This window comes from Opisthocomus hoazin, chromosome 3 (assembly GCF_030867145.1).
Source record: "Opisthocomus hoazin isolate bOpiHoa1 chromosome 3, bOpiHoa1.hap1, whole genome shotgun sequence".
NCBI lineage: Eukaryota > Metazoa > Chordata > Aves > Opisthocomiformes > Opisthocomidae > Opisthocomus > Opisthocomus hoazin.
The window spans coordinates 60,958,145-60,977,922 of NC_134416.1; the positions used below are offsets into that span (position 1 = coordinate 60,958,145).

The 19,778-nt window shown below is 41.4% G+C and overlaps 1 protein-coding gene across 1 annotated transcript in view; it reads left to right on the forward strand.

Annotated features, from left to right (window-relative positions):
* The first annotated feature begins 403 nt into the window (after positions 1–403).
* GNAL (G protein subunit alpha L) overlaps positions 404–19,778 on the forward strand; it is a 195,769-nt gene continuing 176,394 nt past the window's right edge. Inside the window, exon 1 of the mRNA XM_075416484.1 lies at positions 404–1,226. Coding sequence (XP_075272599.1) covers positions 776–1,226 — 451 coding nt within the window. The 5' untranslated portion in view covers positions 404–775. The remainder of the gene's footprint in view (positions 1,227–19,778) is intronic.

A 19,778-nucleotide genomic window follows, 5' to 3' on the forward strand; every position in this document is an offset into this window, starting at 1 on the left:
ACCGTTAGTCAGCGGGTGGGCGAGGAGCCGCCATGTGTGTACGCAGGGGCTGCAAACCGCGTCGTAGCCGTGAGGACGGCAGGCTGGCGGGGGCTGCCTCGGCCTCTCCCCCGGGCCGCTGTCACCCCGAGGGGGGTCCCGTCTCTCTGCGAGAGGCCTCGGCCTTGGCTTCCCCCCAAGGAGGCGGAGGCGGCCACCGCCGTGCCCCCGGGGGAGGGTGCTGCTCCCGAGGCTCACACGGGCGGCACGGTGGCCCTTCCAGGAGGGAGGAAACAAGGCGGGCGGGTGGTGGAGGCAGCCGAGGGGGCGAGGGTCTCCCGGCCGGTGCGCACCGCTCCGCGCACCGGCCGGGAGACCCTCGCCCCCTCACCGCGGGCGGGCGGCCATCGGGCTGGGTGGCGTGAGGGAACGGCCGTAGCCGGCGGAGGGGGTGAGGGAGGGGGCTGCGAACGCGTGTGTGCGCCTGTGTGGCGGCGTTCGCCCGCCCTCCCTTCCTTCCCCCGCCGGCGCCCGGCGCTGCGCGGTGGGCTGGCGCTGGGGTATTTACGGTAAGGTGGACCCGGCGGTGGCAAGCTCGGTGTCAGGTGATCGGCGCCGAGGAGCCGTTGCCGCCGCCCGGGGAGGAAAATGCAAGATGGCCCAGCGGGGCCGTGAGGGGCTCCGCGGCGCCCCCTCCCCGCCCGCCGCCGCCGCCTCTCCGGCGCGTAGGGCCGGCGGGAAGCGCTGAGGCCAGCCCCGCCGCGCCAGAGCCCGTCCCCGGCGGGGGCACCGAGCCATGGGGCTCTGCTACAGCCTGCGCCCGCGGCTCTTCGGCGACGCCGGCGGCGGCGGCTCCCTCTCCAGCACCGGCGCCGCCTCGGAGCCCGAAGCGCCGGCGGAGCCTCACGCCGCCCCGCAGCCGCAGCCCCTCGGCGCGCCGCTCCGGGCCGGCGGTAAGCCCGGCGGGGAGGCGGACGGGCCGCCGCTGCTGCTGCAGAACGGCGGCGGTAACGGGGCGGCCCCCGAGCGGCCGCCGCTGCCCAAGGCCGGCGGCCCCGGCGGCGGGGGGAAGGCGGCGCGGCAGCAGGCGCCGCACCAGCCGCCCGCGCTGCAGAGACCCTGGGAGAAGCTGCGCCTGGAGGAGCGGGAGGCGGAGAAGGAGGCGAGGAAAGTCAGCAAGAGCATCGACCGGGCGCTCAAGGAGCAGAAGCGGGAGTACAAGCAGACGCACCGCCTGCTGCTGCTGGGTACGTGTGTGTGTGTGTGTGTGTGTGCGTGTGCGGCTGCGGGGCGGGCAGGTGCCCCGCGGGGCTCCCCGGCTTCCCCCGTTTTCCTCGGGCGCCCTCCATCCCTTCTTTGTCTCCCCGCTGCCGCCCCCGCCCCGGCCCTGCCCTCCCGCCCCGCCGCCGGCTCCGTCCCCGGGCTCTCCCACAGACAGGTTTCCACCTTCTTCCTCCTCCTTCTCCTCCCCCCTTCTGGCCCTGGCAGTGGTTTTGCAATGGAGAACGCGGTCGGCGCTCGTCCTGCGAGGGCCCCCCCCCCTCTCAGGCCGCCGGGCGGGAGCGGGGCCCGCCGGGGAGAGGAGCCCTGCCCCGGGCCGGGAGCCTCCGCGGCCTGAGCGCCCCAGCCGCTGGGAAACGTTAAAAAAACAAAACAAAACAAAAAAACAAACAACTACCCAAAACGCGGTAGAAAGGAGGTAAAATGGCCATGCCTAAGGTGCGTGTCGCCTGTGGGTGACCCGCCTCTGCCGTGTGAGCAGGGATGGGTCAGCGAGGAGCGGCAGCGCGGGCTGGTGGCCCCTAAAGGAGGGGAGCGCCGGGGAGCGGGAGGCTCCTCCTGGAAGGCGGCGGTGAGCGGTGCAGGGGGAAGGAGCGGGCGTGGGTATGTCTGTTCCTCACAGGCATCGCCCCTGCTGCAAGAAGCGTTCCTCAGCTGCCGGCTCCCCGGGTTTTTTTTAGGGATGACTTGCCAGCTTTTGCCCCCTCTTCTCTCGAGGCGCTGTATGCGGTCTGCTGCTGCCGCTGCTCTTTCTAAGCATTAGTTAATAGTCCTCTCCAGAGGATTCGTACCAGCTGATGCATTTACAGTATGAAAACCACGGGGGTATCTAATACAAGCATCTCATTTCCTGCAGGAAACAGAACAGTCATACTGCAGGGCTGCTTTTTTTTTTTTTTTATGGTCTGAGGAGAGAGCATGTCTTGCCTCTTTGCTGTGGTCGTACATCTCTGTTTTCTGTTAGTGGGGAAACACTGATTTGCTTTTGCGTTAGCGTGCTTTGTGTGTTTTCGTAAAGTTGCCTGGTACAGAGTTTTGGTGATTATCTAGGTGCGTTCTCGATTTTGGGAAGTCTTGCGTCTTTCTTGATAAAGCTGTGTTTCCATGTTATTGGATACCTTCGTTCCTGTTGGTGGGTGAGGGGAGGAGGAAATAAGAAATACAGCAGCGCACAAAAGGCATAAGCAATGTTTGCCAAAACTGTAGTGCTCCAATTCTAAAAAACAAATCATGGGCTTTTATTATTTCCCATAAAATACCAGCCTGTAGGATACCAGTACAGCCAGTAAAAGGAAAGAGAAAGAAGATTTAGTTCCTACTCCATGGAATTAATAATATTCTTTGTAAAATGTTTCTTCTGATACTTGAACTGTTACGGTATTTAACTCTAAAATTTTAAATATTCCATTAAAAAAGCGTATTTTTACAAGGCTTTTCTTCCTGTAACCTCTGAAAGTGTGTTGTGACCAGTATGGCTACAAGAAGGCAAAGATAATGGTTGGTGGCCTTCCTCTAAAGAGCAATGTAATTGCTTGATCAGGATCCTAACAAATAGATACTGCATGTCGTCTATAACATGGGTGGTTGTCATAGTAAACCAGAGCAGTAAACACCTGTTCAGAAACAGTGCGATTTGAAAAATAAACCATCTCTGACCCTTGGCACCCTGAAAGAAACTTAACACTCCTAAGACTCTCTGTGTTGAATTTTGTATGAAATCTGTGTCATAATCGGAAAATACTCTCTTGATCTCCATATTGCAGAGAGGAAACGCTGGATTATTGTTTCAGCCCTGGCAGATCAGGGCCTGACATAAATGTTTGATTTGTATGTAGGGAGAGCTGCAGGTGCTTTGTGATGCTGTTTGCAAATATGTGGAAATGCTGCTCTGGATAAGAGGGAGATACTTAGAATGGGGAAGGGTTTATTTGTCAGAGAAGGAGTAAAGCAAAATTGCCTTGCACAAGGTAATCGTTTTCAGTCCTGCACAGAGGAAAAGACTTAGGATGTATACAAAGGTCTTTTAGAATGAAGAATATTATCCGCTTGATATTTTATAGCATTTCTGGTGGTAAATAACTCGCTCCCTTTCCCTAAGGTCTTCCTGGCAGAGTAAACCTAAAAAGCGTACCTTTGCTAGAGAGAGGAGGAATATTTTGTAGATCAACATGGAGGAAATGCATAGCAGAGTGGAAATGGTGAATGCAGTGACAGCAGAGCACCATCACAGAATAAACAAAGTTGAGCAGTGGTGTTGGTACGGGCTTTGTTTGTTTCTTTTTTTAAATATAGGTTTGTAAGTAATAGCTGAATTTTGGTTTGCCCTTGTATGTCTTGTACATGAACTGTGGCAAGTTTAGAGGATATTGTCAAAATTTTAGAGGAAAATGCCGTGTATATTTTAAGGAGCTACTACTGGATGTCAGAAGGGTATGCAAACAAATGCACTGTTGTAAGAACACTAATAATCTCTAGAGTCTCTAAATAAGTAGTATATTAGAAGAGAATCTTCTATAAATGTTTGAAAACAACCTTCCTGTAAAACCACACTGATTCTCCTTTTGTCAAAGGAAAACAATCAGCTTTGTGATGAGTTGTGCATGTAAGTTAGCAAAATATTATGAAGTCTCAAAGGCTTTTTTTAGTGTGTGTTGGTAAACAGCTCTCTAAGACATCCTTGCCTGTCATAGCTTCCCCCCAGCTCATGTGCTGCACACGATATTTTGACGCTCCCCTCTAACCTACATTCGGAAACACGTAATGCGTTTTGTCATAACCAATAATTATGAAAGTGGGGGTGTGTGGTAAGTCCTCAAGATCATCTCTCTGTGTGCCTCCCACAGAAATAGGTGTATCTGTATCAGGTGGCTGTAACTGACGCAGGGGCTTTACTGGTGCACTGGAATAACAGCAAACACGGTTTGGGTTTGGGTTAGTTTGTTTTTCCTCTTCTGCAAGAAGATGAACCCACATAAAATGAAAGCGTGCTTTTCACCACAATTGGCTGTTTCTTATTTTGTGTCCACTTCAAGGTTTCCAGCCCTTTCTCCTCTTCTTGAATTGATTTTTCTGCACTGTATTATTTGTGTTTTCTTTTTTTAATTTCCTTTTAATTTTATAAGTGAAGATGTTAATCTGTGCAGAATTCTTTGGATGCTTTTGCGAACTCAGAGGTGAGGATTTTTTGTTTAAGCATGCATACATGCATATTTATTGCATAGATTTGCAGGGCTTGGTCAGTGTTGTAGCTTTGGTTTCTGTCTTGTTTTCTGGTTTGTCTTTTTTTTTTCCCAGACAACTGCAAACACCCTCTTCTACAAGCCTGTTTTACCTGCTGGTTTCCTAGAAACTGTACAAACATTACAAATCACTTTATAGAACCAATTTAAATTCTCATTTCCATTCTCGTATTTTAAACTATTTTGGGAGTAAGTGGAGTGAAGGGGGATTGGCTTTAAACAAAGCGCTAACCATTGTGGTATAATTAAGGCTCATGTAATGTTGAAGCAAGCCATAGATAGAAATAATTTTTTTCCTAGATAGCTGTCGTCTTCCAGTCTCCTCTGTCTCCTCTTTTTCCATTTCCCCTGACTCCTGGTTGCTGTCCTAACTTTGGTTGCTGTCCTAACTTTGGTTGCTGTCCTAACTTTGGTTGCTGTCCTAACTTTGGTTGCTGTCCTAACTTTGGTTGCTGTCCTAACTTTGGTTGCTGTCCTAACTTTGGTTGCTGTCCTAACTTTGGTTGCTGTCCTAACTTTGGTTGCTGTCCTAACTTTGGTTGCTGTCCTAACTTTGGTTGCTGTCCTAACTTTGGTTGCTGTCCTAACTTTGGTTGCTGTCCTAACTTTGGTTGCTGTCCTAACTTTGGTTGCTGTCCTAACTTTGGTTGCTGTCCTAACTTTGGTTGCTGTCCTAACTTTGGATGACTTTCTCAAGCATAACTCATTCTTTTGCACATCCCTGCTAAACTGAAACTGAAAGTGCTGGGAGTAAAAGCTTTTCTGTTTGACAGAAACTGAAAGTAACGATATAAGGATTGAGGGAGTGAAAATGGAGATACTAATTCTCTTCATTTGAAAGGCACTGTAGCTGCTTTCATGATATTTAAGTATTGACTTCATAGTGAAATTTAGACATGTTTGATGTTTATGTACAAAAGTGTGTAAAACATACAAAGAAACATAGCTCCCCTGAATTTGTGGAAATGAAACGCCAAGATGCCTTGCCAGGCATGGTGAGTTCCTAAGCAGTAGATCCCTGAAAGCTCAGAGGTGTAGAACAAAAGTAATGCCTTACTACTGTTTTATTTTCTTAAGTACACACCTGTTGACTGTTGTCAGAATTAAACTGTGGTGCAAAAAGGATTTCTGCTCTGACAGTGGCTTTTAGACTAAAATTTCTGTATGTTCTTTATGTATGCTGCATCAGCAAACCCTTAAGTTTATCATCCCAAAACAAATTTTGAGTACGAAGATTAAACTTAATAAATCTTATTTTAAAAATAACCTTTACGTAGTGCCAACTCATGCTTATTGATAAATACCTGAATTTAGCTTAGCTCGATGTGCTAAGATACTTTCCCTGTATCTGCATAAGACTCTGTGCTTGGAGTGTTTTTCTGCTACCACCGTAGATAATGCCCAGTTCAGTTATGGACCAGGGAGGGCACCACCACTTCTGTTCCAGGGTGCTGCACCCTCTTGTTGCATCCTGTATATGCCTGTCTCATCTTTACAAAAAAAAAAAATCCAACAAAACTTGTAGGTTTATGCGGAGGGATTGAGGGATTTAGGATCCTGGCAGCCAGGTAGTTCTGGCATGTAGGTAGTGGATATATAACTGGTAGGAACAGATATTTTCAGGACTTTGAAGTAATGGGCTGCAAACGCTGACCAATGTAATAAAGTAAATGGGTTTTATAATCCCTAATCCTTTGCGTGTCTTTCCAAATGCTCTTCTGCTTTTATTGTGACTTATGGCATCATAATAAAGTGTGTGTGCACTCCTGGCAGAGGAGTAAACCAGTAAGCAGAAGTCATCAGGATGTGTTGGAATTGGTTCTTACCTTCAGGGTTTATTCAAGTGTACTGAAAGCAATCTCTGATACACAGTATTTAACTTCTCTTTATTCTGTAGATTACCAGTTAAAACAGCTAAACGTGGGCGAAATGCCATTAAGTGATTTCCATTCTTTGATTTATTTTGCTTATTTTTTAATCATGTAATATTTAATTATTTGTTTCTATTCCATGTTATGTGTAGCAGTGCTAGGACGCTCTGACTGCTGTGCAAGGACGGGCTCTGCAGCTGTTACTTAGGCAGTATGAACTTTCAGTTATTAGACAAGTTTTGTGTATCGGTGTGTATTGCACAAATGCTTAATGTAACATAATGCCTTAATTAAACAAGCTGTGCTAATATCTTCTTTGTTGTTTTAAGCTCCCATTACCACTGTAACGTCTTGACTGCAGAAATTTCAGAGTATGTAAAACTTCTGGATTTGTCTGTTTGTTTTCCCTTCCCCCATGTCTTTTTTCCCCCTCAGTTTAGAAGAAATACAGTTTGAAATTTTGTTCCCGTGTTCATCCCTTTCCACACTTTGACGTTCCTTCAGTGACTCATACATGAGGGTTTTTTGTTTTTCTATCTCCAATAAAACTGTAGTTGTACATTGTGTTATAATAGTTGTATTGTGGGAATTTTTTTTTTTCCATTTTAGCATCTTTGACACAGTGAAATGATACCAATTTGGGGAAATATTTACCTTTTTTTTTTTTTTTTTCTTCCCTTGAGTCATGGCTTCCTTCAGCTTACTTTTCAAGTCAGGTACCATTTGAGCTTAGAAAGTTCAACTCATTTTTTAAAAATGCGTTCTTTTTGGTCCAACAGCCTGGCTGAGCTGTGGGGGAAACCTGGCCCTCCCTCTGCTTGACAAGTTTAACTTATTTGATAGCCTTTTCTAGTAACATTTTGCTTTCACTGAATGATGTGGAAATCATTCTTCTCCACGGACTTGTGAATAATAGTAGAGAAACAGAATTGTGCAAGTAAGATAACAAAGCTGTCACCCTCCAGTAGAAAGGACAGAAACGTCTGAGCTACCATTTTGCATTGGTGAAGTCTTGACCATGCCTTTTGGTGTTTCCTTAAATTCTGTGTGGTTTGGATATTTTATAATGTCCAGTAAGAGGCTCTTCTTAGAGTAGATGCTTGATGGGTTGAATGGATCAGTAAGATGAAGCACAGAACAGATGTTATTCAGCCTACTGACTGGTGCCGTGGCCCAAAAGAAATCTAAAGCTGTCTTTCACTGAAGATGCAGATCTATTTTTAGAGATTGAAAATGTATGTAAGTAGTTATTACTATGTTCTTAATAAAAACAGCCTTTTGTAGATAATTTAAATCATCCAGTTATGGTTAAGATTTACAGCTTTGTGTCATTGTTCAGCCTTGTAAGGTATTTGTTGTGCTGCAGTTACCAACACCTCTTTCACTTTATGGGCAGAAGCTTTGTCTTACTGTTGCATTACTTATAACTGTCTGACACAACAATGATTTTAAAAAAATATTTTTGATATTTTCTTTTATGAGTGATTATATAATAAATTAGTAAGGCTCGGTGGTTGGTTGGTTTGCTTTTTAAATATCCAGAAGTGCAGGGTCTGGAAGAAGTGCAGCCTCATACCTGACCTGTGCATGTCGTATTTATGCCTCTTCCAAAAGTGGATGAGCATGTTAAGTGTACGAATTAGTGGTATTTCATATTATCCCTGTAGCAGTGTATAGCTATATGTGAAACTCCTGTGTCTCATGATTTGTCTGCATGTGAAGATTGAATAGGAGTTTGAGGACTTAAAGCTTTGCTGGATAAACTGCATGAAGAAGGAAGGATGTGCTGTTTGGAACGAGAATAACTAAAAAGTATATAAGAAAATACTTTTTTTTTTTTCTTTTTAGTTTTGCAAAGAATCAAAAAAAAACAAGACAAAAATATCCAATTAATATCTGTAACATAAGGCATAACATCAGTCACCTGTAGTGGAAGATCCTAACTGTTAAGATCTGTTTGAAGTCAAACTTGAATTGTTTTCTCATCATCTGATATTTTATATTTGGATTTTAAACTTAAGTTTGAGGAATTATGTTTAAAGTAATGTTAGGTTTCAAGAATAGTAAATTATTCTTTCCCAAAGTACCATTACTGTAGTAAGTCAAATCCGGGTCGTATTTTAAATTTTATACTGTTATCTTTATTTCGGGCAAGAATTTACCTCATGTGGGAACAACAGGCATTTTGGAGCTTATAAAGCTGCTTAAAAGTAGAAAGCCTTCCCCCAACCCCCCCCCCCTTTAAAATAAAAATAATTGAAAAGTCTTCCACTTTCTCTATGATAGGCAATACAATTTTGACAGTTTCTTTTAAGAAGACTTCTTTCCTATAAAGGGCAAAAAGGAAGCTCTTTTCAGCAGTAATTTCAAGCAAATTGTCTAGTTGTTCTTCAGAAGCTGCAGAAAAGGAGAACGTTCCTTCTGTGATTTGGGTTAATACATGCAATGGATATAAGTAGCAGGCTGAAAAACATCTGTAATAACCTGACAATAAATTGAGTCCTCACTCTCTACAGATATCATTTCCCCACTCCCAGTCCCTCTTTTCTAATTATTTGAAAATGGCTACTTTTTGATGCATGTAATATGACAAACTACATACAGAGTATATGTAGATTAAAATGGATAGAAAGAGTTTTATTTTTGCATCATGAAGATTGAAGGCTATGTTAAACTGCCAAAAGTGGGGATGATCATGGATCCTTATTCTTCTGTGTAAATGTAATTTATATTAAGCAACTTAATCTTTTATTGAAAATGGTTGTGATTGTTGCTGGAGACATTATCAACTCTGTTATGCTACAGTTCTCTTCATTATGGAGAATTAGTCATTCTGGATCTTCAAGCAAATACAGAATGCACTGCATGGTCTTAGGCAGTGCCTTCTTAATAATCATCTTCATTTTCTTGAGTGCTTCACGTGGAGGACTAAGCTACAACAGAAACAAGCTGCTTTTTATCTTGAGTGAGAGTACTCATTTGTATTTCTCATGCTTGAATTCATTTCATATTGATTGAAGAATAGATTTCTATTCCAGATGATACTTTTTCAGGTAGAGATACACATGTGTGTCTGTGCGGATACAGACATGAGCACTGAAATTCTTGTAGAACATGGTAGATCGCCATGAGGCGTCTAGGTGAGTTAAACCAGCCTTCAAGAGTATGTGGTTGGATTATATCCTGGCATATCTCACAGAGTTAAAGCTTCCTCAGAACAGGGCAAGTCTAATTGATTCTGTAACAAGATTGGTTTTTTTCATCCTTTGACTCACTGGACATTTGAATTACAAAATAGACTTATGGTGTTATCTCCTGCCTGTTCTGATCTTGCTGTACTTGTCTAATTTGCTCTCTAGGAGAGATATGAACAAGATATTAAGTGCTTCTAATATGTACCAGCCTTTGCAAAGAGAAACTTATTTTTTTATGCTCTTGTATGAACTATAAATCTAAGATGCAGAAAAATATAATAATTTGTATAAAAGGCATAGGCAGAAATAACCAGTTCATAATCTGCAAATCTGTGGTTAAAGAGGTGGTGTGGATTTTTTTAATTTAGAAAAAAATGTCTGGTTTTCCTTTCTAAATGGCAAGATGCTGTGGAAGGTGTTTATGACTGGTAATGTGTCCATTTTCCCCCGGTCATTTAATAACCTAATATTAAAAACTGAATAAGGAAAAAAATCCTTGGCGTGTACAGGATAAGCACAGCTGAAGCAGGAAAACTTAAGAACCTTGTAGTGTACTACAAGTTTACTACTGTTATGTGTGATGCTGTGCAATATAGTCATGTATAAACAACCAGGAAGACTGCATTAAGGATCGGCTATAACTTAAGATGACTTTCAGATGCTTTTATTCATTGGGTCTACTGACTTTTGAGCTTTGCTTTTATCACTTGAAAGTTCTTATTCCTGTGAAGAAAACCAGATGGGAACTAGAGGACAATAATTCTGCTTCAGATTGAATAGTTGTTCTTCCTTGGATTTAACATTTTGAAAGAAAAACAGACATCTCAAATTCTTCAGAGTATCTTCTCACACTTTTTTTAGGGGGAGAGCACAAAAACCAACCAACCAACCACCGTGCTTTCATGTAAATTCTGATGGCTTTGGTTTGTTTAAGAGAACTGCTTAAAGTTCCTATTGATCTGGGTTGTGCCTGTAGATGAAATAGCCCTGGGAGGGGAACACAAGCTCTTGGCACTTGGAGAAAGACTGGATAATGAACTGCATTTAAATAAGTGCCGTGCATCTTTTCTTTTAGTAATTACATTTTTCTCCTTATTTTTAAGAATAGTTTGTACATCCTTATACTTTCTGTGGTTTTTCAGTGCTCTAAAGCATTTAATTTCTCTTAATGGAAGACTGATAAAGAAGCAGGAGGTTTGTGCTTGATTTAGTGCTTCCGATTTCTTACTTTCAGATCAGGAGCTGTAGCAATCCCTCAGATGCGTCCATGAGTTTCCAAGTGCACCCAGGGTGTAATGAGACTGTTGTTCCAAACTCCATTTCTGCTCTCTTGATGTGGCATCTGGGTTCGTGAGCTTGTTTGTTCAGTAGTGCCTTTCCAACTTGATTATTATTGAAACAGTACAGTTGGTGTGTTGTTGAGCTTTTTGTTGTGGGTTTGTTTTTGTTGTGGGTGTTTTTTGTTTGCTTTTTTTAAGTGGGGAAACTATAGTAATATTTAAGGGGGCCACATATCGCCCTAGGAGGGAATGACCTGGTACATGTAGATTGGGTGTGGGGCAAATATGTAACCTTCTCAAGCCTACACAGCATAACATCAGTACATCCTACTACCTTGACTGCCACTGAAATGTAACCTTTTCTTAATTAGACTGGTTCTCTGAGATAAAGATGGCTGAAAGAGTATGGGAGCAAAAGTTTTCTTCTGTGTTTCCCTCCCCACCCCCCCCCCCCCCTTTCAACTTCCTCTTTAAAGTGAATCTGAAGCGCGCCTGTAGTACTTCACTTTGTGTTCCTTTAAAGGTCAAATAAACTTATTTAAAAGTCAGAATTTCTGCTGTTGGTAATTTTTTTCCTATGTATTCTGTATCCTGATAAGCCTAGTAGAGAAGAACAATTATAAACTTACTTGATCTGGCTGTTTACATGATGTGCAAAGAAATGCTGAATTAATCTCTCTTAATCCTGTGTCAGAAAAAACAATTTGAAGACACTACTGAGTACCAAATAAATAAGTATACAGCATCTCTACAGTCCTTTAGAGAGAACTGCATTAGGGGATAAAGTTAGACTCATAAAGACTTTAGTATTGGTAGCTGCTTCATCAGCCTGAGGTAAGCAACCAGACAGTGGAGCAGATCAAAGTTCATGAGTAAGTAGACTTAAAGTCCAGAAGTGACCAGTAAGAATTTTTGCATTAAACTACCTATGTAAGCGAGAAATCATTTTACTTCCCAGTAGTCTCTATGCTCTAAATTAATAAGTTGCTTGAATTTTAACAAGAGTATTACTAAAAGTAATACTCTTGTTAAAATTCAATATACAAGAGTATAATACAAGAGTATTACTAAGGTAATCTTCATAGAAAGTGTTCAAGCAGTGGTATTGTTTGAGACTTTATTTCAGTAATGAGTAGGACACGTACTCTGTCCCATCCACCAACTTTAGCTTCTGCTTCTACTTGGTTGGCATTCATACTACACTTGATTTCTCAAGCTTGTTTGTACTTGTAACTCACATGGTTATTCCATTCCTTGTAAGAGAACAGGCTGAAAAATAGTCCCTGAAAGCTAACTGCTCTTCACCTATGGCTCTTGTGTGAACTAGTTTTTCAACATCTCAGAAGTGGGCAATGCTCACTACGAATGGTAGTTTTGTTTCTATTTATTTTCTGGAGGAAGCATTGTTTTTACTTTTTGTCTTGGTTCATCAGACAATACAGAATTACTATTACTATACTACTATACTAGTACGTATTGTTACTATACTACTAATTACTATATATCACCTTCTAGAAATAGGACCTTGCTTATTGAGGAGTATTATTTGACTGTACTGTGCTTATTGAGAGTTGCTGTTCTCCAACGTTATTGCTCGTCCACACTTCAGTCTTTTCATAAGCTAACGTTATTCACAGTGGTGTCTTTAATCAGTGACTAAAAGTTTACTGATCCTGTGAGGACCTTACTAGCAATACTGCAGCTGGTTGATGATTCACAATTAGTTCTTGAAATACATCTATGAGCTGAATCCTGATCCACTTAATATGCATTGTATTGATTATTCGCAGAATAACATCAGGCATATGTGTGCTGCTTATTTATAATATCAAATACCTTATATTGACATAAGCCTTTAACTTAATCAACTGTGTTTGTTATCAGTATCACTCAAATATTTACTTTTAATTAAGCAAATAATTTATTACTGAGTCATTGACCTTAGGTGGTAGGTACCAGTCATGTGCTCAGTGGAAGGTGATTTTTCTCAAACTGTGTGTAATCTAAATAACACGATCTCATACGTGAAAAACTTTATTTTCTGAGGCCCCAAGGTTATTTTGTAGAGTAACAGTAAATGTAATTGACTTTTATTTGTAGTGCTTTGCAGGACATGCTTGAATCCTTCCTGTAAGGTATTCTTCTGTAAATATTAAGAAAAGAACTCTGTAGATGACCTTCTGAAGAAAGAGGGCAAGAATTTCTGTTTAAAAAATTACTTGTGTTGACACAGCATTATTTGCTGTCACTGTTTTAAGGTAAAGACCATAACCTGATATTTCTGGGTGAATGTTTTCATTAAACAGTGAGGCTGGTTGTCCATGTCTTGGTCTTGTGTGGTCTAGAAGAACATGGTGCTAATACGATTTCTAGCAAACCAAAATAATTTTAGTAACTTGAGCAGAAATTTTGGAAACAGCAGTATTTTGCTTGGTCTGTTCCATCTCTAGAGTGTAGTCTGTTTTTAGGGTGGTTCAAACTGTCCACTTCCTTCTCCCTCTCTTAAAAAAAGAGACAATCTTCTTATTTAAATTGGTACTTTCAACAACCTGAAAATGCTTTGTCAAGGTGAAGTATTAAACTAATTGAATATTTACTGCTACTACAGACCAGAGCAGGAGAAAAATAAAATCTCATGATGTTGTTTTTCGTTTCCTTCTTTTATTTGTTACTGGCTGTGGTCCAAAATTGTCTTCTGTGCTATGTTAGATCTTGCAGACAGTTGCTTGGACCTTTTGTGAATGCTGTCTTTCAAATCAGCTGACTCCTGTTACTTTTTGCCTTCTTTGTTTATGACTGGGAAACTACTGATCACTCAGGTTTTGAAATCATCTTTACCATAAGAGAATCCAACTCAAAACGTAAAGCTCTTAAATCCAAGCACTTAGTAAATTAGCAGTTTTGTTTTAGGTCAGCTTTTCGGTGGCCTTTTTTTGGTAGCAGTTGGGAAAGATAACTGATATATGGTACAAAAGCTGCTTATTGTCGGAATTGTTTTGTATGTTACGTGTTGGAAATCAGCTCTTATTGTAGCCCTTTACTAACATAGAGGTAGAGTTCTTACCTACTCATAAAGAGGATTATGAAGGTATTTGAGTGAAGAATTAAGTCTTTGTGAATGCATTGGGGTATTCTCATTCTTTAACTCATCCCCAAAATGCACATTAACAATTTTCTCAATTTATAAACTACTTGACTGAGTCCTCCATCCTGTCATCATAGACTGTCTTTTTTTTTTTTTCTTTCTTCTCAGGTGTGTACATTTTTTCAGAGCACTTCAAAAGCCTGCTTGAACCCCATCGATGGTTGGCAATGTATTTAACATTTCAAAGGGTAGCCCTTCCTCTGCGGGTGTGCTGATAAATGCTCTAGCTGGAGCCAGGTCTTCTCGCATTTTAATTAACTCTGCACACAGGGAGCCTTCCTGTGAAGGAAACATGCGTTTGCTTTAAAAAGAGCTTCCAAAACAGATTATGAACATAAACCATGGAGGAGAAAAAATAACTTGAAATATAGGAGCAGTTGTGTTACTGATTCTGCTGTAGTAATTTATGTAAAGATCTGAAGTTGTTAGTCAGTGTAAAGTGCAAGTACGTAACATTGAAAGCATAGTAAGTCTTGCTGTGGCTGCAGGAATCCTGGGTGTGAACTTAACTCTGTAGTGTCATCAGTCTGGAATTTACTGCTCGAGTTGGAAGAGGGAGCTGAGACCCAGAAGCATGACAGAAAATTATTTTTTGAGTGTTGTCTTTGAATGTCTCATTTTTCAGCCTGAATATGGTATATGTCATCAGAAGTGCTTCAAAAGTCCTGAGCAGTTTTGTCTCTCACCAGCTTCAACTGGAGTCAAATGGTCAGCATTGAGGAAGGCTTAGACACACAAGTGTTGTGTTGCATACTCTGAATATGTCATTTTCTTCCAGAAGAATATTCTTTGTTTTTGCTTTAGTGTTATTTTTGTCACTTTGTACCTGCTTCAGTCATTGAGTGTGTATTTAAGTGCTGGTGACCATTCATTTAAAATATTAATTTTTTTGATTATTGTTTTAAGGGAGCTTTTATTCTGAGACTTAAAACTGAAAATGCAGTTTCTTTCATGGAGCCCACGAAATGGAGTATAGAACCCCTGACTTAACAGCAGGATGCTGAAAAAATTAATGTAGATTTCAGAACAGCAGACATCTTAAAATATTGATAGAAACACTAAGTTGCTTGGGGTTTTTGGTTTTGGGTTTGGGTTTTTTTTTTTCATTTCTCTCTTCTGATCGTCAATGTCCATTGGTATTCATCATGGAAAATTTCAGACTGAGAGGTTAAAAGTTATAAAACTCAGCTGAATGGTGCCGTATAATGAAAATCATTAGGAAGCCTCAACTACAACAGTCAGTAGGGTTCGGTTCTGACTGTAGTTAAACTGTCAAATATACATGCAAAGGTTAGGCATTTCTATCATGAAGGGTATGTGGTCAAACCTTTGGTGTATATGCTTATATGTTATATCAACATGTGTTACGTTGTCTTTGATTACATGACTGCCCATGCTTCTTTTCTACATTCCTTATAGGCTCGTGCCTGCCTTACAGTATATACAGAAACAATAGCAACTGAACAAGACATATTAACTGCACGTCATCTTCATTTTTTAATGTTTAATAATTCTGGCATTGTATGCAGAGGTTTTTATGTGGATTTTTCTAAGGAGTGAACATAGATACGTTTCCTGTTGTACAGATGGAAAATCTAGGTAGAAGTGGAACATGATCAAATGTACATGCCATCTAAATTTTAATTATTAGTTTCGATGTCTACAGCCTGGTCTACCTCTAAAATTATTTTAGAGAGCTGGTACATAAAGCTTCTACCTTTGGTGTCCAAATTACTGTGTTAATGTTTACTAGAATTCCTGAAAACTGCTTTTGAAATTACTCGTGAGAGTGGGGAAACTTAATGATAATGCTGCAGCTGTACACAGAACTCCTCTGGTGGCCATCCATCCAGGGTGCAAAGACTCAGCTGGGAAGAAACTGAACCTTCTCGTACTCTTTTTGTGTCCCAATGCCAGCTTAGTGATCTGGGCCTCTCGGACGCTGGTCAGATGAATTCCCTGTCATGACAGCATGAGAAAGTCTTCAAATCTTAAACGTATACTGTTCCTGGGTTTCCTGTCTGTGATCTCGTGTTTCTAGGCTGGTGAAGAATGATGACTTCTAGCAACTGTTGATAGCCTTTCGCCTCATTTCAGATAAGTATGGCACGCAATATAGTGGAGGGTGTTGTGGCAGCAGCATGCCATGTTAGGAAAACCGCCCCATGTTATAAAGGTTATCAGGCTGCACTGCTACTGCAGATTTTGATAACTGAAAAGAATTCGTCTGACCAGCTTTGGGAGCAAGAGGATAAGCAAAGAATAATGGGAGTCTCTTACTGCACGAAGCAAAGGGCTCTGAGCCTAGATAGATGGACAGTTGTATTCCTGTGAGGGAAAGCTTTGTCCCTGCCACTCACTGCTAATGCATGGCAAGAGTGCCTGGAAAAAAATGAAGAAAGGGGTTTGTCCTTGCAGTCCATAACTTGGTTTACCCCAGGCTGAAGCAAACTAGTAGTTAATGAATTGGATATTACCAGGATTTTCTTGTGTGGTCAGGCTCCTTTGTAATACTTCCTGCTTTGGTTTACTACCTCTGGTGATAAAACTGTTTATGCAGTGGTACAGTTTTTAGTATAGAGCTTCTCTATAATTATGAAGTCTGTCATTTTTTTCCTTAGAAAATGTGCATGACTATAAAAAAATATACTTTATGAATCTTTGTGAGCTTAAGTTACTGAACACGTCATCAGTCTGCTTGAGGACAATGGAGGTTGGAATTCCTGCACTACTTAATTGGAACAAAGTGGGATCCAAATCCCATTCAAAACATGATGCAATTTTATATTAATATTTTAGATCCCATATCTATTCTGTTGCTCAGGGCTTGTCTTATATCTGTGGTACTATGCCGGAACTAATAAATCCTGCGGGAGTTTATTAAAGCTGAGGTCAGTGTTTTGGGTAAACCATGTCAGTAATTCAGAAGTAACTGAGTTGCAGAGCTGGTTTCTGACTACTATAACTTCTGGGTATTGCCAGTTGTTCTAAAAAGGCCAGAGGAATTACGAAGAAAGTTCAATGACTTGTCTACAAGTAGGGAATAAATTTAGGCAGAATTTGAATGACTGAGTGGATGTGTGGTTAAAAGAAACCGTGGCTTGACTGCAACTAGAGTGGAAGACCTGCGTCGATAGAGCTAAGATGCCAAATTACTTTTGTGGTAGCACGCAAAGCTTTATCCTGTGTCCCTAGTTACCTGCTAGTTCAGGTGTAAAGAACGGTGCCACTGCATCAGAAGGTACTGGTGTGTGACTTGCTATGCAATCAATTGTGCAATGAAGCAAACCTCTCTGTGGCAAAGAAAGGCTACAGTCCCTCTTCCATAAAGAAAACTGTTTGCTGTGCCAAGCATCTTTCTTTAGAACAGTTGCAACCAGTTTCACCAGTTTACAGGTACCACTGCTATTTGCTGTATCACCTTGGTTTGCTCTTTACTCACCGTTTGTGTTGTACTGACTGAAGCAGGATTCTGTAGCTAAGCTGCCACAGCTTGACCCACAGCACAATTAAAATTGTTCATGCTATTCTTACAATTTTGTGAATTGGAAGTAAGCTTGAAAAGAAAACTTTATTTCTGTGTTGATTTTATTTTAAAGGCAGCTTGGATTTTTTTATGTATTTTTCTTTAACACGGGGAGGGCATGGTGGTTAATTTCAAGATCAGCTTACGAAAGATCATCTTCTGGTGAAACTTCTGTACAAGGCAGACCCTGTTCTGGCATTTTTATAATGGTAATCATTCTTTCTGGTTCCTGCTGAAGTAAATTCTCAGCTTCATGATGGTTTCTTAATAGAGTTGCAACCTTCATGTTCTTTATCAGTCTCCACATCTTGCCTATAAATGGGAATATCCCGAAGTTAGCTTTTGTTTCTGGTTGTTTATTTGTCAGGCCCATGTATTTTCCGTCATCTTCTACTGGATTTAAGTTAGAACTCTTCTGCAAGACATGCTCCCCTCTAATGCTAGAGAGTAGTTCCTTTTCGAAAGCCAAGTGGTCTCAAAGAGCGCTTTGATGGAGTTGGGATGCACTGGATTGGCACTCGTGTATCGCACCATGTTGCAGTAGGTGCAGCAGATAGAACATTGTAGTTTTCAATCAGAAAGGCAGATGCAACGTTCATAGATCCAGAGATGTGAAGGCATAAGTCTGGGACCTTACATTTGATGGTCTCTGACCGTGCAATCCTCACACATTGATTGTTAATTGCTTTAAATGTTTCTTGAGCTACCCGATGATGTTATATGAGGACGAGTGTTCTCTTGCATTAAGAACTCAAGTTGTTGATAAGTCTGTTCCCACCAAAACAGTAATTGTGGAGGCCACTGTGGGTAGTCTTAGTGGAGATGTATTCTACAGCTACAGGTTGCATTTGGGCTGTGTAGGTCACCAGTGGTAACTGGTCAACAGTAGACATGGAAACAGCCTCTCTGAAGATATTTGCTGAAGTTCATTACAGCCTGTAATTTATTTTTCTTCTGTTTCCCACCCCCCCTCTCCTCTAGCTTACACCATGTTTGAAATCAAATGCGTACACTTGTGTATTGATTGTGAAGTTATATTAGATGCTTGGGTAGTAGATAACAGCCATGCAATTCAATTATTTCCTTACTGTCTCACAGTTTACCAACTTGTCCATTTTTTAGCAACTGCTCTTATGGAGATTCTACTCTGATTAAAGATAGATACTACAGTCATCAAGAGCTTTAAAACCCGTTCATGTACCCTTGTCAGTTTCTACAACTGCTATTCCTGAAGGCGTATGGGAAGGAAGGAAGATTGGTGAGTGTCCTTGACTTAGTATATCCTTTCCCCTTTCTGGTGGAAATGGTTGACATTCAAATGGTGTTAGTATCCAGTTATTCAATTCTATAACTGCCTTACCTTGTCTTTTGTAAAGTGGTAAGTCTGACCAACTTTGTCATCTTAGACAAAATCAGTGTTAGCTCAAGGTGCGTCTGATTCCTCTTTCACAAGCTGTTCACCTTCATCCCTTAAGTCTTCCTCCAAGTTTTGGGTTGCTGTGTGCATCAGACATATAGGTGAGACTACCTTTACTCATCTAGGAAATTAGTTGATCGAGGAACAGACCCTTCTGCTGGCTAGAGCCTGAGCTTCCAATATCTTGATCTGAACCTTATGCCCGTCACAACCCATGGAATTCACTGAAGGACTTGTCCATTCTTTAGAGATGGAGAGATTCCCATCTGTTAAACTTTATTTTGCAATCTCTTGACATCTATCCTATTCTAAGGATTGAGACTTTTCGTTTGTAAATTTGTGAGTAGATTTATCAAAGCGGCAAGTATGGCATTTTAATAGTATGGTATTGATGAAGTGGTGCTACTGTGTGACTCAAGCAAGTGATACTGGACCCAAAATTTGCATGGTTGTGTGACTTACATGGACCACTAAGATGAGTAGAAGGGGGCCGTTGTTTTTTTTTTGTTTGTTTTTGTTTTTCCCAATAAAACTTGGATGCATAGATAGTGTGTAAATATGGCAGGAGGAATGAGACCTGTGTAGAATCTCAGCTGTAGACTCTTAGCTCAGGACTTCTTAGCTGGTTTGGAGAGTTTTCCTGCTTGACTTGTCACTGACTTCTCCCTACTTTTATCCTTTCAAGGCTTTCAGAGTGGACTAGGAGCCATAATCTTGAATGGGGTATCAGACCCAGAAGTAGGACTGACCACAGAAAGGTTTGCAATTGACTGTTACTCTTCACCATGTGTTCTTCTTGATGACTTCATATATTCATTGCATTTGTATCTTTAATCCTCATGGTGG